The 20,640-nt window shown below is 38.0% G+C and overlaps 1 protein-coding gene across 2 annotated transcripts in view; it reads left to right on the top strand.

Annotated features, from left to right (window-relative positions):
• Window positions 1-20,640, top strand: part of ZDHHC2 (zDHHC palmitoyltransferase 2) — a 70,854-nt gene that overhangs the window by 20,220 nt on the left and 29,994 nt on the right. For both annotated transcript variants that reach the window (XM_086703280.1, XM_086703281.1), the window contains exons 2-4: window positions 4,162-4,188; window positions 5,279-5,373; window positions 16,158-16,278. In XM_086703280.1, the coding sequence (XP_086559406.1) occupies window positions 4,162-4,188; window positions 5,279-5,373; window positions 16,158-16,278 (243 nt within the window). The remainder of the gene's footprint in view (window positions 1-4,161; window positions 4,189-5,278; window positions 5,374-16,157; window positions 16,279-20,640) is intronic.

Raw genomic sequence — 20,640 nt, 5'->3', positions numbered from 1 at the left:
AATGAGTTAAAGATAAGCTCCCTTCGCCCCTGCCCCCCGCCAAAAAAAAAAAAAAAAAAAAATAGAGCTTGGCTATAAAGTTGTTCTTACACTTCATTCATTAGAACCAAATTTTTAGTTTTGGTTGGCATCCTTCATTATTAGACTGCATATATGGGTCTGAGATGTATCTGTGTCGAACTGAATTTGGAAATACTGCTGTGGATTTATATAGAAAAGTTACTGTGTATATGCAGTGTAGGTAAGTTATTCCTCCATAAAAGAGAGTTTGAATTTGAAGGCAAGACAAATAAACTTCAGACTAAGAAATAGAAAGATCACAGCAGCATACATCTGCAGTGAAAGTACCTAAAAACCAAATTGTTCTAGCAACAATTACATAACTGTTCTTTGCTAATTTAAGGGGGAAAGTGCTTTTTTTTTTCCTACTATGAAGGCGTATTTTAGTATCTGAAGTTTTGGATTTTGGAGGTACTTATGACTGAAAGTCGAGCTAGATTTAAGTTAACAGCAGCTTACTGGGCTGCTTCTTATCAATAGATATACTTCTTGATAACCAACTCTTAATGTATAATCACCAAAGCCAATTTAAAAAAAAAATTACTTGGTGACAATATAGGACTAGAATGATCTTTGACATGATTCCCTGCTTTAAATCAAGATTGAATTTAAATCAATTGAGACTAAATCTGCTCTAATATTTTTAGAGCTGTTTAGAAAATAGGATTTGATAGCATCCTAAACAATCATAAGGATGTATAAGTAAATTTAATTTCGATGAGATTATTTGTAGTTGGGTTTTTAGAGTATGAAAAGGGATTTTATTATTAGTTTCTCTCTAGGAGGTACATAGTTATGTTGCTATATGTAGTTCTGACTTATTGCTTTATAATAAATAATAATCATATAATAAATAGTAACCACTTGAGAAATGATATAAAAGATCAACACATATATTCTTAGTAGATTTCTGGAATAAGACTCAATTATAACATCAGGGTGTGATGATGAATTTTGTGTCAACCTGGGTAGGCTATGATGGCCAGTTGTTTAGTTCAACAGCAGTCTAGATGTTTCTATGAAGGTATTTTTTAGATGTGATTAACATTTAAATCAATAGACTTTAAGTAAAGCACATTACCTTCCATAATGTGGGTGGACTTTATCTAATCAGTTGAAGACCTTAAAAGAAAAGATTGAGGTTCCCTGAAGAAAGATTCTGCCTTGAGGTTGCCTTGGACCCAAGACTGCAGCATTAACTTTTCCCTGGGTTTTCTGCTTGCCGTCCTGCTCTTCAGATTTCAGACTTGTCAGTACCTATAATCATGTGAGCCAGTTCCTTAAATTCAGTCAGTCCCTTTTCTTCCTCTCACTGTGTGTGTGTGTGTGTGGGGGGGGGGGGTGTTGGTCTGTTTCTCTGAAGAATTCTAATATACAGGGGTTGGAAAACTTTTTCTATAGAGGATTGGACAGTAAATATTTTAGGAAATACGGCCATACTGTCCCTGTCACACCTACCCAACTCTGCCATTATAACACAAAAATAGCCACGTAAGCAAATGGGTATGTCTGTGTTCCAGTAAAAACTTGTCTGCAGAAATAGGGGGCTGGCTGTATTTGGAACAGGACTGTAGTTTACTGACCCCTGTATTAAATGATTGCTTGATAATGCATGCAAAAGAGGTAAGGGAGGGTATGCATTTTTTTTTTAGCATACATTTTTAAGAATGTTTAGTCAAGCCAGGTTTGAATCAAGAAGCAGTTTGTTACCCTTTTGTGTATTAGGGGTTATTGCTTTGGCCCATAATCTCAATCTTCAACCTGGATTTTACGTTTTATTTTTACCCAAGACTTGTTTTTTTTTTTTTTTAATTTTTTTTTAACGTTTATTTATTTTTGAGACAGAGAGAGAGAGAGCATGAACAGAGGAGGGGCAGAGAGAGAGGGAGACACAGAATCTGAAACAGGCTCCAGGCTCTGAGCCGTCAGCACAGAGCCCGACGCGGGGCTCGAACTCACGGACTGTGAGATCATGACCTGAGTCGAAGTTGGACGCTTAACCGACCAAGCCACCCAGGCGCCCCTACCCAAGAGTTTTTTTAAAGATAATACTGCAACGGAAAGTCTCACTCTTAGTAATTCTGAACTGATAACTGACCACTCAGCCTTTTCTCGGACGCCTCATTCCATTTCTTAGAGGAATGAGTAATGAGGGAGGGGAGCGCTAGGAGGACAGGGCATCTGGAAACCAGAACTGGTGACCCAGTCCGCCAGCCTTGCAGTGTCTAGGCTGGTTCCAGACTCCAAGATGGAATCCTTGAAGGCCATCACTGTGCTCGCGGCAAACGGGAACATCTTTGATAACTCGGATGATGATTTACCATCCTCACTTGCTCTCTTCCTGTACGCCATCAGTGCCAAGAAAGTGTGGGGATTCCTTAGGCTTTTTCAACAAGTCAGAGTCCTTGTTGCCTAGTTGTACCGCAGTTAGTTGGCGAAGAGGTTTAAATTCCCAGGGATATTGGAAAGTTAGAAATCTCTAAAGCAAAATATTACCACTGTAGGGTACAGACCAGAAAGTAATTAGGCTAATGCCAGATGAAATTAGGCAAATAAACTTTTGAAGTGAAAATTAAAATTGTGACCCATAGTGATAATATCAAAGGTGTTCGCATGGTCACCATCTTGTCTGCCTGTCCCATTCTGGGCATTAGAGATGTTAAAGGAGGGGCACCTCAGTGGCTCAAGTGGTTAAGCATCTGACTTTTGATTTCGGCCCAAGTCATGATCTCACACTTGGTGAGATCAAGCCTTGCATTGGCTCTGTGCTGTCACCACCGATCCTGCTTGGGATTCTCTCTCTCCCTGTCTCTCTGCCCCTCCCCTGCTCACATGCGTGTGTTCTCTCTCTCTGTCTCTCAAAATAAATTTTAAAAAATGTTAAAAAAACGTTAAAGGAAATTGAGAATCAAAGAAGTACTGTATTTAAAGGAGCCACATCAAGGTTGGCGAGAGATCTGGAAGTCATGTAATATTTGGACTAAAAGAGAAAATTTCATGGAGACTCAATAACTTTAAATACGTGAAGGTCTGTCATTTAGATTTTCTGTTTAATGCTACATGTTAGAAGCCTGGATACCATAGGAAGAAGCCACAAAGAGACTAATTTCAGCACACTATAATGCTGTAATCATTCTTTAGAGCAGTCCAATAATGGAATGGACTTACTCCAAAACCACGGGCTCCTGCTGCCTCTAGAAACCCTAAACTAACATTCAGTAGCTCTCTTGGGAAGGATGTTTGTTGGATCAGATGATCTTAAAAATCTTTCACAACATTACACTCTGGTTCCAGTGCTTCTTAAGGCAATGAAATTAAATTCCAGGAAATATCAAATCTTTGCTGGCTACAACTTCCAACTTTGAGATAGGCCAAAACCTCCAAAATGGACTTTAGTACAAATGGAGGAAGACCAAATGGGAAACAAAACAAGCACACAATATAGGAGGTAGGACAAGTGCCCGGGTTATTTCTAGATACTGTTTCTTGTCCCAGCTCATTTCAGCTGAACGGTCCCTAATCTAGCGACCTCATCTACCTTGGGGTATTTATAAGCCCCTCAAAGATGACAGTCTCTCAGGCACATTACCTGCATCTCTCATTGTACACTCGGGAGCCATTAGCCATTGGGCATAACAATTTGCCCTTCTAGAAATTTGACCAGAGCATGTGCCATGGATCCAACATTTTAGTCTTCCTGGAGAGTTATCTGAAGGCAGTTGCCAACTTGTAAAGAACAATACATGCCTCTGAAAATGTCCTCACATGGAGAACACTGCTTTTATCTGAACCCTGATTCGGGAGGAAGGCTAAGAAAGTAATTGATATAGGAATAAGACCCACAAGGAGACGCCTGATGGGTTGTTTTCTGTGTGGCGTCAGGGCTGAAATACCAACAATACCAGCCTTCCTTCTCCACCCTGTCCCCCAGCAGTAGTCACCTCTCCTCTAAATAAAATTGAACAAATATTTAACGATGTTGGTTTGAAGGGGAGCCAAATTATTAACCTACTCAAGTGACCTATGTCTCCGTCAGGCTCTGTTGTTTGCCGTAAATGTCGTAATCTACTACTAACCTCTGTTTTCTGCTTATTTCTATAGTGTCCATGGAAAACGTTGGAGAACAAGGTAAGATATGTTTTGTTATTGTTTTAGATGTGAAATTGTAAAAGTAGTTTTTTAAAAATAGTATTCCTGTAGAGTTGGTTGGAATTAATAAATTATACTTTGAGAATGTGGAGTCATGGTGGGGTTAAAGACTTCTCTCAGTCCCCAGACTGAACTCTGTTAGACATTTGGCAAAGACCTCTCCCTTGAAATGGTAGCCATTGTGCCAAAGATTCTTGGTGGCTTCAAAATACAGGAATATCAACAATCTCCTGTTTCAACTCAGAGTATTACCCCATTCCTGAGTCATCCATATAGTTCATGGAAAATATCATTAGCTGCAGCCATTTCACACTGATTTAAGTGCCTCATTGGATTACTGAATTTTTAAATGATTCTATGTGTATCATCATGCTGTAAGAAATTGTCATACAGTTTAAAATACCAAGCATGCTGTGTTTTAAACTAACATTTTATTCAACTGTCTCTTATAGAATTTATTTATATATTAGTGTATTTTCCAGAATTGTTCATTATCACCACATACAGAATATTTTGTGCTTGCCTAATACAGTATTTCACAACTAAAACACCATACAAAGTGTGTTTATATACATTGCTTGAACAAAGTATACTTTTCTTAAAAGTTGTCCCATGTGGTAAACAAGACACTTGAACTCCTGTTGGAGGAAATCTCTCTTTGTCCAGATGGTCTCTGTTTAAATATATAGTTATTAGAACAATCAGTGCCAACAGATTTGACTACACCTAAGCCAAATTAGCAAATACCTCCTCAGATAGGAACTGGTTTTGCTATTCTTCGTCAGTGAAGTTCTTTAAGCCTGAAGTTTTAACATTTTTTTAATGCTGTGTTTATTATTTAAAGTTGAAGGCACAGCTGCCTGACTTTTATAATATAGGAAAGGTCTCTCTAGCCATTTGGCTAATAGATTGGGGGTGTCTACAGATGAGAGCTTTCTAATCATGGGATATGAAATAATTAAGTTATTGAAGAATTTGTTTCATTTAGAACAAGCAGATCTTTTGTGAATACTAAGATTTTAATGTGTATTTGCATATTTTAATGATAATTATGTTTTTCTCATTTTAGTTGTGTGCCTGATTGCTTATCATCTACTTTTTGCAATGTTCGTCTGGTCATATTGGAAAACTATCTTTACATTACCAATGAATCCTTCAAAAGAAGTAAGTTGAAATATTAGTAAAGTTATCTTGAAGTTGGAAATCAATAATACTGATGTCTGAAGAATGAACTTTACGTCTTTTTGTTAATGTTGCACTTAGTGAGTGTATTGCTTTGTTTACATTAATGTGTCTGTTGGTAAATACTTGAATTTTCACTTTGTAAATATTATTTTTGCACTGGGTTAGTATTATATTTCTGATCCTAATTCTGTGGTGTGTTCCATTTCTACTTAAGAGTCAGACAGCAGGGTGGATGAATGGATGGATAGAGCTGAAGGTGGATATAGCTATAATTATCACACTAACAGTATATTAATTGGCTGTTCGCCACCAGAAACAATAATAACAAAATAACAATGTAACTAATCCTCTCTATATTCAAAGTCTGTAGCCAGTCCACAGCTTATTGTGTATCCTCCGTTTCCAACATCACCTCTTGGCCTAAGATGGGTGCTCCAGTTCCAGCCATCATGTCTACCTTCCAGACAGCAGGTCAAAGAAAGTAGGATAGAGGAGTAGAAGTAAGTGTCCCTCTCTTTAAGGATGTTTTCTGGAAGTTGCGATGCCATTTCCACTTAGTTTAGAACTTAGTTATATGGCCACATTTACTTGCACAGAAGGTTAGGAATCTAGTCTTTATTCTCAGTGGCCATGTTAACCATATTAACCATGTCAGAAGAAGCAAATTGTGGACATTGGGGGAAAAATAGCAGTCTCAGCTACGGAAGATTTTAAGTAGAGTGATAGGGTCAAATTTATATTGTGAAAAGATCATTCTGACTAAGTATTTGTTTCTAAGTCTTTCACCCTGGTTAAAAGTTGGGTGCAGAGGACTATGCCTTACTTATTTCTATACTGTTGGCACTTAGTCAGTACATGTTTGTTGAACTGAAATAAACTTTGTTCCGGCAATAATGTTGTGGTTTTAGTTGGCCAGGTTAAAAAAAAAAAAAAAAAGATAGGTCTAGGCATTGTTGCAAATTGTTCCCGGAAGTAATCTGTTTGAAATGCATCTGTGGTCAGAAGGCTGGTAAAAATGCTGTATGACCTGGGAAAGGATATTAAAAATAAAACCACAGGTATTTGCACAGAATTAATGGTATGGTTGGCCTAAAATGCTGTACATACAGCCTTTTTTTCTTCTACTCTCTACCTATTTTTGTTTCCTACCCCTTTTTCCTTCCCCCTGCCATGTTTGCTTCTTTCCTATTATCTCTCTTACTGCCCTCCTGGCCTTAGTTGTAGGTTTGAAGGAGAATGCTGACTCCTGTCCTGGATGATCTTATCCTTTCTGGTTCTTTATCTATAACCTCTGTATTGACAATTCCCAAATCTCTTTCCGGCTCTGACCTCTCCTGTTGCAAACTTACATATCTCCCTGCCAAACATGGCTCCTTAATCCACTGACACTTCAAATGCAGCACATCAAAAGCCGAAGTCACCCCCTTCTCCCTTCCCAGACCATGACTCATCTGTTTCTTTTACTGGTTAATGCCACTGCCATCCAGCTCAGCCTTCCAACTCTCCACCTTTCTGGAAGCTTGGCAGCCTTGCCAGAGTTCTCTGGCTTCCTTGGCCCTCCCTCAATATCTAAATCCTGCTGATGTTTTTACTTCCTAATTTTTCTTTTTTGGTTCCAACCCCTTTTTCTTTTCTTTCTCTTATTTTCTTTCTTTTTCTTTCTTTCTTTCTTTCTTTCTTTCTTTCTTTCTTTCTTTCTTCCTTCCTTCCTTCCTTCCTTCCTTCCTTCCTTCCTTCCTTTCCTTCTTTCTCCCTTTCTTTCTTTCTTTCTTTCTTTCTTTCTTTCTTTCTTTCTTTCTTTCTTTCTTTCTTTCTTTCTTTCTTTATCATTACCCTAATTCAGGATCTCAATCATCTCTTTTGTTTGAGACATTGCAGTCTCCTATAGGGTTTCACTATTTACATTCTTGCCTACACTCCCTTCCCAGAGCGCTGTAAAAATCCATCCTTCACCCTGAAGCTGGAGGTCTAAAATCAACTTTAACTCTTCGATTCTATGTCTTCTATGTATTCAGTTATTCTACGTGTCCCACAGACCAGAGGCCAGTCTCCCTCGTTTGGCAACACATGAGTCTTGTCTAAATTTCTGGCTTCCCACTTTATATTCTAGTGGTTTTTAATTACATGTATTTTCCTGTATATACCATGCCATTATTTTCTTTCCAGAGTATTTTTACTTACTTTCTCATCCAAATAATTCCATTTTTATTCATGGTGGCATTTCCATCTTGGTCTCCATTGCTGATTTCTCATTATCTCCTGAACTTTAAAGCATTGGATTGTTCCAGAAATCAATCCCTGGACTTCTCTTATTTATCTGCATTATGACTTCATGTATCATCTCATTGCAACAGCTTTCAAATTAATATTTTCTGTCTCTCCCTCTCTCTCTCAAGAATAAATAAATACTAAAAAAAACAAACAAACAAAAAAAAAACAACAAAAACCAATATGCTTAGCCTGGTCCTTTCTTCTGGATTCCAGACTCATTTCCAGCTATGTATTTGACATCTAATAGAAATTTTAAATTCAAAGTACCTGGAATCAAACTTCTGATTTCCCACCCACTCTCTGAATCTTCCTGTTCTTAAAGTTTTCCCAGCTCAGTAATGGCAATTCCATTTAAACCCCTGGGAGGCATCCGCGGCAACTCCTCTGCTCTCAGACCCCACGTCCCATCCCGTTGAGCAGAGTCTGTAAGCATACCCTCAAAGCACGCACCGCGGAGCTCATTCCCCACCCCCCCCCGCTACTTCACCCCTGGTCCCCACCACCAACATCCCATGCCTGTATGTTGCAGTAACCCTTCAACCAGTTTCCTTTTTCTGTATATTTTCATCAAGTATCCACAGTGATCCTTTCAAACTAGAAAGCACATCATATCATTCTTCTGCTTAGCACATCCCTTTGATACCCGAGCTCACTCACAGTAAAAACATAATTCTCTACTGTAGTTTAAAAGGCTGCACAAGGGGCGCCTGGGTGGCGCAGTCGGTTAAGCGTCCGACTTCAGCCAGGTCACGATCTCGCGGTCCGTGAGTTCGAGCCCCGCGTCAGGCTCTGGGCTGATGGCTCAGAGCCTGGAGCCTGTTTCTGATTCTGTGTCTCCCTCTCTCTCTGCCCCTCCCCCATTCATGCTCTGTCTCTCTCTGTCCCAAAAATAAATAAATGTTGAAAAAAAAATTTTTTTAAATAAATAAATAAATAAATAAAAGGCTGCACAAGGTCTGGCCCCACACCACCTCTCTCACCTTCTTCAGTGCTGCCTTAGTCACATTAGTCTCCTTGCATATTGTTCCATCAATATGCTAAGCATGTTTTTTCCCTCAGGGGTCTCAAAACCTGATTATTTTCTCTTGACCTCGAACATTCTTCCCACAGATAACTGTGTGACCAAGTCCCTTACTTACTTCGTCTCTGCTCCAGTGATACCTTATCTTTGAGGCTTTCCATGATCACTCTATAAAATGGGTAAACTATTCCTGGAATGCCCTATAACCCTTAACCTTGCTATATTTTTCTCCGTAGCATATCATTCTGTAACTCGTTCCATATTCATTTTATATCATTCCTAGAACGTAAGCTCTGCAACGGCATGAACTTTATCTGTTTTGTTCATTGACCCATCACCAATACCTAGAGCAGTGTCTGACCCATTAAAGGTATTTAACAAATATTTGCTAAATGATTTGATATAGACAAGTAGTTGTGTGTAGAGATGCAGGTTGTGTTTATAGCCTTGGTGGAAGTTGAAGTACCTTCTAAATTCTCCCTAAAATTATATGTGAGATTGGGGCACCTGGGTGGCTTAGTCAGTTAAGCGTCTGACTTCAGCTCAGGTCATGATCTCACAGTTTGTGGGTTCGAGCTCCGTGTCGGGCTCTCTGCTGGCAGCTCAGAGCCTGGAGCCTGTTTCAGATTCTGTGTCTCCCTCTCTCTCTGCCCCTCCCCTGCTCATGCTCTGTCTCAAAAAGGAATAAACATTAAAAAAAATTATATGCGAGATCATCAGCTAAGAATGAGAGGGAGGTAGGTTAATTGAGGTGTGGGAAAGCAGAGGTTTGAAATAGTGGTTGGAGAGAGTGAGGAAAATAAAATGATGAAACATGGAAGAAATGTCACAGTATTAAAAAAATAAATAAATAAAATAAAATAAAATAAAATAAAATAAAATAAAATAAGGGGTGGCTGAGTGGCTCAGTCACTTAAGCATCTGACTTCAGCTCAGGTCATGATCTCACGGTTTGTGAGTTCGAGCCCCACGTCGGGCTCTGCGCTGACAGCTCAGAGCCTGGAGCCTGCTTCGGATTCTGTGTCTCTCTCTCTCTATCCCTCCCTGACTAGTGCTCTTTCTCTGTCTATCAAAAATAAATAAAGGTAAAAAAATTTATAAAAAAAAGAAAAGAAATGTCACAGTATTGAGGGAGCAGTCGAGATTGAGGACAGTGAATTTACAGCTGTCCCACGATTTGTTGGATGATTTTTCCACACACACAAAAAAAAAAAAACATACACTTTATTCGAGTCCTACAACTGTGTGACATAGATACTATTTATTACCATTTTACAAATGGAGCAGTAGGTTCTGAACATTAGCTAATTACTCCAGGGCATCAAGAACTAGCATGTGACAGAGCTAACATTCAAAGCAAAGTTCCCCTTTTTCTTTCTTTCTTTCTTTTTTTTAAATATTTTTAACATCTGTTTATTTTTGAGAGAGAGTGACAGAGACAGAGTGTGAGCAAGGAAGGGGCAGAGAGAGAGGGAGACCCAGAATCCGAAGCAGGCTCCGGGCTCTGAGCTGCCATCAGAGAGCCTGACGCAGGGCGGGGCTTGAACTCAGGAACCGTGAGATCAGGACCTGAGCTGAAGTCGGAGGCTCAACTGCTCAATCCACTGAGCCACCCAGGCGCCCCTAAAGCCAAGTTCTTCTGATCATCAAGCCCACACTCTTGGCAGTATACCATGCTTTAGCATGGAGAGTGGACACCACAGTGGGTGGGTGTAGCCAGGATATCACTTGGCACATGGAGAAAAAATAGCAGCACTTCCATTTACATATTATTCTTTTAATGTTTCTTTTTTTTAAAGTTACAATAGAAGACATAGAAATCTATATAAAGTATAAAATATATATAAATGCATATAAAGTTTCACATATAAGGTTTCATATATAATATATTTATTAGCTAATACAAATAAAAATGCATGTCAGTCTCAAATTATTGTTTTACTGATGGGTCCATGATCAGAAGAGTTTGGAGACCACTGTTTTATGAAAGAAAGAGCCCTCACTTGCTGGCAAAGAATCTTGAGTTATTCCATTAATAAAGTGGAAGATCTCGCCCTAATCTTTTAATTGATCAGCAGCCAGAGACCCTCCCACTTGTAAAATGAGGGGTCCTCAGCTTAAATTGACAATAGAGTGCTCTCAGCTGCTAAAAATCTTTGAAAAAATGGGACTAAAATAGCAGGGGGAGAGGTAATAAGAAAATCATGTTAATATTTTCTTGTTACTTTTGAGAGAATCAGGAGAAATCTGGAACTAAAATTTACCTTTTTATATAACAGGATTGTTAAATTGCTAATCATTTTTCAATTTATAAGATTTTCTCCCATAAAAGTAAGAAAACCATACATTGTGAAAATGGAGACTGGACAAAAAGAGAAGGGAAAAAAATCATGCTAATCTACCCAATTTACAGGCTGAATTTCCTTCGAGTTATTTTTCCTACTTGTATTCAGCATGCACAGATTCCAGTTTTTTTCCCCCACATAATTGTCTATCATTGGTTTATTGTGATTTTTAATCATGGCATAATATTCTCACTGAAATGCGTAAAAGTTTACTCTGTCACATCCCAGCTTGGAATTTTAGGCTGATCCCAACTTTTCATATTATAAATAATTTTGTTAACATGGCTGCCCATATTGTGTATACACGTTTTACCTATATTTTGGATTATTTCCTTAATATAAATTCTCAAAAGTCACATGCCTAGACCAAGGGAATTTAAGTTACTTGCCACATTGTTTGGAAAAAGAATGGTAGCAACATAAAGTGCCACCAGTTCAATCAGACCTTTGGCATTGCCTGTTGTCATTGAGAAAGCTATTGGTCGTCAGTTAAATTCTATGTTTCAATTTGTACATTTTAGATACTGGTGAGATTACACGTTCATTTTTGTCCTAAGTGAAAAATAGCTAGCAAGAAAGGAAATGCATTCCATGAGTTTTCTATTGGTTATTAGATTTCACGTTTTTTCTTAATTTGTATATCCTTTAAAAATCATACTCTTCTTTAACCTGGACTGTGGTATTCTGGATGGGATCCTGAAACAGAAAAAGATATTCAGTAAAACCTAAGGAAATCTGAATAAACTATAGGCTTAAGTTAATAATGTATCAGTATCGATTCATTGATGTACTAATATATGATGTTAATGATGTGGACAATTGGGTGAGAAGCTATATGGGAACTGTATCATATTTTCTCAAATTTTCTATAAATCTAAAATGTTTTAAAATGGATAAAACTATTTAAACCAAACAAAACAGTGTGCATTAACTGGTCAGAGGACTGCCATACCCTTCAGGCTGGTGGCAGGTCAGCGATGTTATCTGTTCCACCCCGGGAGATCGTCATTCCATCAGCTCTCAACAAACGTCATCTTTCTTCAAATCTGTGACACACCTGTGCACGTACAAGTGTTCTGGGGGAGGGGCACCTGGCTGGCTCAGTGGGAACAGCATATGACTCTTGATCTCTGGGTTGTGAGTTTGAGCCTCACGTTGGGTATAGAGATTACTTAAAAATAAAATCTAAAAAATAAAAAGTGTTCTAGGGGAAAGGACTGTGTATTTGGTGCATTCCAAAGTAGAATTAGATATTTTGAATCCATATGACACGAGTAAGAATTCTGCCAACCTGCATTTGGTTTTCTGGACCTGATGCAATGTGTTGTTTACTTATTAATAAAAGCATTAAACATACTAAAGAGTCTTTCAGTTCTGTCACTGACTGGAATTTTCCTCTAAGGTAAAAAGGATCCAGAGAACTCCATAAGAAAATGTGGTAAAATGTTGATGGGTTAATCCTTTTGACTATTATTAAGTCTTTACTAAACTGATTTTCAGTGCTAGGTTTTAAATTAATTTTAGAAACACAGAGGAGAGATATATCTGCCTAAATGGTGGGATTCTGAGAATGGAATGTTGGGGACTGAGATATAAAATAAGTTTTTCCTGGAGTGCCTGGGTGGCTCAGTCAGTTAAGCATCCAACTTTGGCTCAGGTCATGATCTCGCCATTCCTGAGTTCAAGCCCCGTGTTGGGCTCTGTGCTAACAGCTCAGAACCTGGAGCCTGTTTCAGATTCGGTGTCTCCCTCTCTCTCCCTGCCCCTCCCCCACTCACGCTCTGTCCCTTTCTCTCTCAAAAATAAATAAAAACAATTTTTAAAAATTAAAAAAAAATAAAACAAGTTCTTCCTTGATAGTCAGTGATCTGACCCAGGGCTACTGATACGTGTTCCTTTGTCCGTTTCACAGTCCTAAGAGAATGCTGAATCTGTGCTAGGACTTGATCCCTGCCCGTGTGGGATTACATGTTTGTGGGAGAGTTAGACAAAGGACCAATGAACAAACAAAATAATTTTAAATTGTGGTGCATAATACAAAGAAGGACTGTATGGACCTAGGGAAGAGTATGACAGGGGGAAGGGACAGAATTTTCAGGGTACCTGCCCTAGTAAAGGAGTCTTGGAAGTTCTTTGAGAAGATGGCATTTAAGCTAAAATCTGCAAAGTGAGAAGGAGCCATCTATACAGTACGAGGATTAGCATTCTAGAGAGAGGAATCTGCATGTGCAAAGTTAATAGACACTTTTACAATGACCCTTTCTTTTTCTTGACTGTTACAGCATTATGACATCATTGGATGTTATACCCTTTATACCAGTTAAATGTTTCCAAACAAGATACGTAGTTCTATTGAGACCATTTTTCTTTTCTTTGAAAACAATGAACAGAACATTTTAAATGTTAAGAGAATATCAATGGGTGCATGATGCACACTGTTGAACCATTAAATAAAAATATTGGAATTATTAAATAAGTCAGAAAATCTGGCAAATCCCCTGATAAACCAATACAACCGCATATGATGGATCAGTAAACAATTTGAATTTTTCTTTGTCAGCTCTTAGATTTAAATACGACCTGAAGAGTTACAATATTCTCATTGTATCAGCCTTCTATCAAAGTTCTTTTTTAGAGTAACTTTGAAACAATGGAATGAATTCTAGGAATCTATTATCCAATTGGGAGATAGTCGTCTACCTCCTGGAAATGTGGTTTCCAGACTTTTTTTGATTCTAAGATATTTAATCTGCTGTTTCTCCTGCCCCAGCCTCTGGGATCAGTCTGCAGCATCCTTCTTTGCCAGGCTGGAAATGACACTGCTCACAGCCACTCACCACCCTTATTTATATATTCAACCTATCAGAATACTTGTGTGAATATGTTTCAGGTTTTTAAACTAAGATTTAAGGTAGCAAGCAAGTGGAGAGCAACTGATAGAAAGAACACACTATGCCTTCACAAATGTGACCTTCATTTATTTGTTATTTGTATTCATTTGAGAAAGGACTGGTTGAAGTGTAATTTGAAAAACTATGAAATGAATTGAGAGGTAAGTAAATGCTGTGAATTTATAACAGGAGGAATATTTAACATAGAGAATACTTTTTTAAATTACCTGAGAAACTCTTAAAGACCTAACTATAACCTATCTACTAATTTAATGCCAGTAAATTTAATATGCTAATTTAGAATAATTTGTATTATGTAAATTTCTACTTATGGAAAACTTCTTTTTAGTTTCTTTATCTTAATGGGTCTGAAAGTTTACAGTTATATTTAACTATGTGTCATGCATATGGGAATCTTATGGTACCTTAAAACTTATTTACATTTTTTCTTTTAATGTGTATTCATTTTTTGAGAGAGAGGAAGACAGAGAACGAGCAGGAGAGGGGCAGAGAATCTAAAGCAGGCTCCAGGCTCTGAGCCATCAGCACAGAGCCTGATGCAGGGCTCAAACTCACAAACCATGAGATCATGACCTGAGCTGAAGTCTGGCACTGAACCAACTGAGCCATCCAGGTGCCCCAAAACTTATTTACATTTGGAAGCTGGAGATTTATTTTTCTTTTTAAAATAACCTGGTTAGAATTGTCAACCTCTAAACAAATACTTTTATTTCTCCAAAGACAAAGAATTAGGCTCAAATATCATCACCTCATTTTCAACAAATTGTTTTTCTTTCCTTCATTGACCTACTTAGATTACTTTTAAAACTTAAAAAAAAAAATTGAAAAACATGGCCTACATACAGAAAAAGCATTTGTAATGCATAGTTTAAAGAATAATAAGGGGCGCCTGGGTGGCTCATTTGGTTGAGCATCTGACTCTTGATTTCGGCTCAGGTCATGATCCCAGGCTAATGGGACTGAACCCCACATCAGGTTGTGCACTGAGCGTGGAGCCTGCTGAAGATTCTCTCCCTCCCTCTTCCCCTTCCCTGCTCACACTTGCACATTCTCTCTAATAATAATAATAATAATAATAATAATAATAATAATAACAAAATAAAGAATAGAAAAATGAAAAGACCTAAACAGTTACCCAAGTATCAGAAAAAACATTTATATTTTCAGCATTTCTTGTGTACTCTTCCGCATTGTATTTCCCTGCATTCCTCAAGAAGTAGCTACTATCTTGAAGTTTTGTGTTAGTTATTCTCTTGTTTTTCTTTATAATTCATATATATGTGTATGTATATGTGGATAGTGTATAGCTTTCTGGTTTTAAAAACTTTGTATGAATGGAATCATACTACGTGCTATAAAATGATTTGTTGTCCGACAGTATGTTGAGATTCTTTGTTGAGCTGAACATAGAGAGCGGAACACAGCTCAAGTTCATTAATTATGCAGTGCATCATAGGATTCAGTTATGTGGATATATCATACTCCAACTTATTTATCCATTATCCTTTTGATGGACATTTGCGTTGGGTTTAATTTTTTACATTTCATACCATGATGCTATGAATATCCTTGTACATGTCTCCTGGAACACATTTAAACCTTTATAGACTTCTACAACTGGTTTTGTGTGTGTGTGTGTGTGTGTGTGTGTGTGTGTGTGTGATTGGGGTTTTCTTTGTGTGTGTATAGCCCAAACAAATTTGATTTTTCTCAAATAAGGATTTTTTTAATTGGGTGGGCCAAATTGGCAGTGTAAGAAGGAAAATTAATGATTAGTTCTTTTGAGTGCTAGGAAATTCATGTCATGATTATCCTCAAGTTAAAATTCACTTAGATAAGAAAAAATGCTTGATGTTTTGTTTCTATTTTTATTCCTAATAATATCCGCTTGAAAAACTTACCCAATGAGCCAAATTTGTTTATTTTGTCACTTCATTTATTAGTATAACTAATGGTGGAGTGGAACTCTATAAGACAGTTTTACATACTTTATTCCTCTTGAGTTTCATGAACATCTGAGGAAGTAGGTATTATTATTCCCTTTTTCTAGATGCATCAACTAATGATCCACTAGATTAACAGACATGCCCAGATTCAAACTCTGTTATCACTCTCAGTATATATAATAGATCTGATTAATATTTTATAAATAACTTTTCGGACCAATATGGAATTTCTTGAGAACATTGACTGAAATGTAAATTGTTTCCACAGTTCCATCTCTCTTATGCGGAGAAAGAATTGTTGGAGAGAGAGCCAAGAGGAGAAGCCCATCAGGAAGTTCTTCGGCGAGCTGCCAAAGATCTCCCCATCTATACCAGGACCATGTCTGGAGGTACACGATAATGAGTGCTTTGGCACGATTCTTGTGGTGACCCTCAGCGTATTTATATACTTGAAACTGTCGAACACTCATTGAAATAGATTGTGTTATGTCTTGGGTGGTTATTCAGTCTTTCCTATACGATCCTATAAAACAGACACGTGAGTAACGGTGTGTGGCACAAAGATCTCAAACACATCAGCACGGACCTCACTTCCCTCGTGACTTCTCTAGTCACTTAGTTGGTACTCAGTGGAGATGTTAGAACTGCTGAAGTACTAATTTGTAGTTGGATTTATTTTTTAAATTAAAAAAAAAAATGTTAATGCTTATTTTTGAGAGAGAGAAAGAGAGAGGGTGAGTGGGAGGGGAGCAGAGAGAGAGGGAGACACAGAATCTGAAGCAGGCTCCAGGCTCCGAGCTGTCAGCACAGAGCCCAAGGTCATGACCTGAGCTGAAGTCGGACGCTTAATGGACTAAACATTTTTTTAAATGTTTTTTTATTTAGATGCACATGAGTGGGAAAGGTGCAGAGAGAGAGGGAGAGAGAGAATCCCAAGCAGGCTCTGTGTTGTCAGCTCAGAGCCTGACCCAGAGCTTGAACTCACAAACCATGAGATCATGACCTGAGCCACTGTAAAGTGTCGGATACTTAACTGACTGAGCCACCCAGGCACCCCTAATTTTTTTTAAAGTTTTAATTATAGACTTTTCCTATTATTTAATTTAAGGGAGAAATATCTATAATGAACATAACATTGACAATTTTACATAAATGTAAAGAAGTAATTGTATAAAGTATATAAAACTTAAGGGATTGATACAATTTCTTTATATTTAAAATGTATGGTAATTTTCTTTTTTATTTTTTTAAATGTACATCCAAATTAGTTAGCATATAGTGCAACAATGATTTCAGAAGTAGATTCCTTGGTGCCCCTTACCCATTTAGCCCATCCCCCCTCCCACAACCCCTCCAGTAACCCTCAGTTTGTTTTCCATATTTAGGAGTCTCTTTTGTTTTGTCCCCCTCCCTGTTTTTATATTATTTTTGTTTCCCTTCCCTTGTATTCATCTGTTTTGTCTCTTAAAGTCCTCATATGAGTGAAGTCATATGATTTTTGTCTTTCTCTAATTTTACTTAGCATAATACCCTCCAGTTCCATCCACGTAGTTGCAAATTTCATTCATAGTTGCAAGATTTCATTCTTTTTGATTGCCGAGTAATAACTCCATTTATATATACCACATCTTTATCCATTCATCCATCGATGGACATTTGGGCTCTTTCCATACTTTGGCGATTGTTGATAGTGCTGCTATAACAAATGCATTTCAGTTAATAAATCTCATTTACCTGGGTCAGATCTTTTAGGTAGTTTAGTAGCAATCTGATTAAAGAATTGTCTTAAAAATGGACATACATGACTATTGATACTTGCCCACCAAGACTCACCTAGAAATTTTGTGACTTTAGGCCTGTGCCACCTACTTTGGTAGCCACTAGCCCCATATGGCTGTTGAGCAGTTAAAATGTGGCAACTCCTGGGGCATCTGGGTGGCTCAATCGGTTAAGCTTCTGACTCTTAATTTCAGGTCAGGTCATGATCTCAGGGTCATGAGATGGAGCCCCGAGTCAGGCTCTGCACTGAGAGCACGGAGCAGCTTGGGATTCTCTCTCTCCCTCTCTCTCTCTGTTCCTCCCCGACTTATGCTCTCTTTCTCAAAATAAATAAATAAACTTTACAAAAAATGTGACCCCTCCAAATTGAGTTGTGCTTTAGGTATAAAATACACAACTGGTTTCAGAGGCTTAGTATGAAAACAAGAATGAAAACCATCTCATCAATATTTTTATATTATTTATGTTTGTTTCTAACTCACCTGAGAATCATAACTAAGTCTAAGTCAAAGTCTTGCAATTTTTTTCTGTTTGTTTTCCCTGGGCAAGTGGTAATTCTTTGGTTTAATATTAATGCCACTGGTTCTGTTCCACTGAGATGTGCTTATGTATGTTTATGTATATTGACATGACATAAGCCTAAGCAAATACTCAATTTAAGCCCTCTAAAAATAGATTACTGCACCAGTTTCCCAAACTGGTTAATGACAGTGACAGTTTAGGGTGCAAAAATCTAGTCTCCACATTCCTAGGTCAGTGCTTTCTATGGTACCCCTTGAAACACTGGGTCAAGAGAAAGGGAGGAAGCGTAGGTCCCACTTTAACAAAGTATTAATTTCCATTAGTAATAACTACACTTTGGATTTATAAGTCATCTCCTTGTGTTGTTTATATAATGTTAAGGCTCTTATCCCTCTGAAGTATTAGATACCTTTATCCTGAGATGAACTTACGGTTCTTAATATTTGTGACAGTGCAGAATACAATCTGGATCTCCTAATGTAATCTTTGTTTATATTTTCAGTGCAAAAATTTGGGATGCCTGATAAAATCAATATTAACTGACTAGAGTCACTGACTAAGTTAAATTATGCTAAGTATAATAAATAGATTATGTCAGTGTGATTGATCCCCCTCTGGAATGTATAAAATGTAAAGGAAAACACAATGCGGAATGGATGTTCAGAGGAGCCACCACACTACCACCAGGGCAGGATGTGAGGTGGGGGTCCTTCCTTCCTCACCCCCAGCAAAGACCCTTGGTTTCTTTGGATAACTTCCGTCTTCCCCCTGAGAAATTGACTAAAGCACCTAAAAGATGCAGTGTTCATGCACTTTGTATTTCAGAGAGAATTGAAGAAAGTGATAGTAATATAATTAAGGATTTTAGTATCCCTTCTAAATCCATAGTACTTCCTCCAAACCCCAGGGAGAAAAAGGCCAGCTGCCTAGATTAAGCTGCCCTACACAGAGAAAAATTCACCTACATACAGACTGGAATGTGGGGCGTAGTAAAGCAGGGTATTAACAGGACTGTTCATGTCACCTGTTTGTTCTGTGCTTTCTTCTGATCCCACCATCTTCTGTTTTCTTACAGGGATCACCAAACTTTATTGTAGATATTTTTCTATGCTTATTAAGTGAGGACTCTTTGCTTTTTCAGCTCTCTCTTGCCCTTGATCTTTTCCTAAAAAAAATTTTTTTTGTAGATTTTGACGTAAGAAGGTAACACCTAGAGGTGATGGAGCTTATCTTTTTGCACACAGATGTTGATAACATTGTTTTTCAACATTACCCAAAAAGGTTTTAAATTACATAAGTAAAGTAATATAAGAATAAACTCTGAAAAAATTCAAACAAGACAGTTAAAATTCTTCCTGACTGTTAACAGTTTTTTTTTTTTTTTAATTTTTTTTTTCAACGTTTATTTATTTTTGGGACAGAGAGAGACAGAGCATGAACGGGCGAGGGGCAGAGAGAGAGGGAGACACAGAATCGGAAACAGGCTCCAGGCTCTGAGCCATCAGCCCAGAGCCCGACACGGGGCTCGAACCCATGGACCGTGAGATCGTGACCTGGTTGAAGTCGGACGCTTAACCGACTGTGCCACCCAGGCGCCCCAACAGTTTTTAAATGATAATCAGTTCATTTTAAATTATAGCAGGATAATTTTAGTTGAATGTAATGTAGCACATGGAATTTTTTTTTTAAGTTTTTATTTTAAGAATCACCTGGTGCTCATCATGGCAAGTGCCTTCCTTAATCCCCATTGCCGGTTAACCCCCCCCCCCCCCCCCCCCCCCGCTCTGGTAAACATTAGCTTGTTCCCTATAGTAGAGTCTGTTTCTTGGTTTGTCTTTGTCTCTTTTTTCCCCTTTGCTCATTTGTTTTGTTTCTTGAATTCCGCATGTGAGTGAAATTGTATGGTATTTGTCTTTCTCTGACTGATTTATTTCACTTAGCATTATACTCTCTAGCTCCATCCATGTCATTGCAAAGGGCAATATTTCATTCTTTTTTATGGCTGAATAATATCCCATTGCATATATGTACCACATCTTCTTTATCCATTCATCAGTGACGGACACTTGGGCTGCTTGCAGATCTTGGTTATTGTAAATAACGCTGCTGTAAACATAGGGGTGCATGTATCCCTTTGAATTAGTGTTTTTGTATTCTTTGGGTAAATAGTAGTGAGATTGCTGGATGGTAGGGGTAGTTCTATTTTTGACTTTTTGAGGAACCTCCATACTGTTTTCCACAGTAGCTGCGCCAGTTTGCATTCCCACCAACAGTGCAAGAGGGTTCCTTTTTCTCCACATCCTCACCAACTCCTGTTGTTTCTTGTGTTGCTGATTTTAGTCATTCTGACAGGTGTGAGGTGATATCTCATTGTAATTTGATTTGCATTTCCCTGATGGTAAGTGATGATGAGCATCTTTTTATGTGTCTGTTGACCGTCAGGATGTCTT

Source organism: Puma concolor, chromosome B1, assembly GCF_028749965.1.
Source record: "Puma concolor isolate L17-30 chromosome B1, mPumCon1.1.hap2, whole genome shotgun sequence".
NCBI lineage: Eukaryota > Metazoa > Chordata > Mammalia > Carnivora > Felidae > Puma > Puma concolor.
The sequence above is the reverse complement of the archived record's forward strand: the minus strand, read 5'-3'. Positions and strand labels throughout refer to the sequence as shown.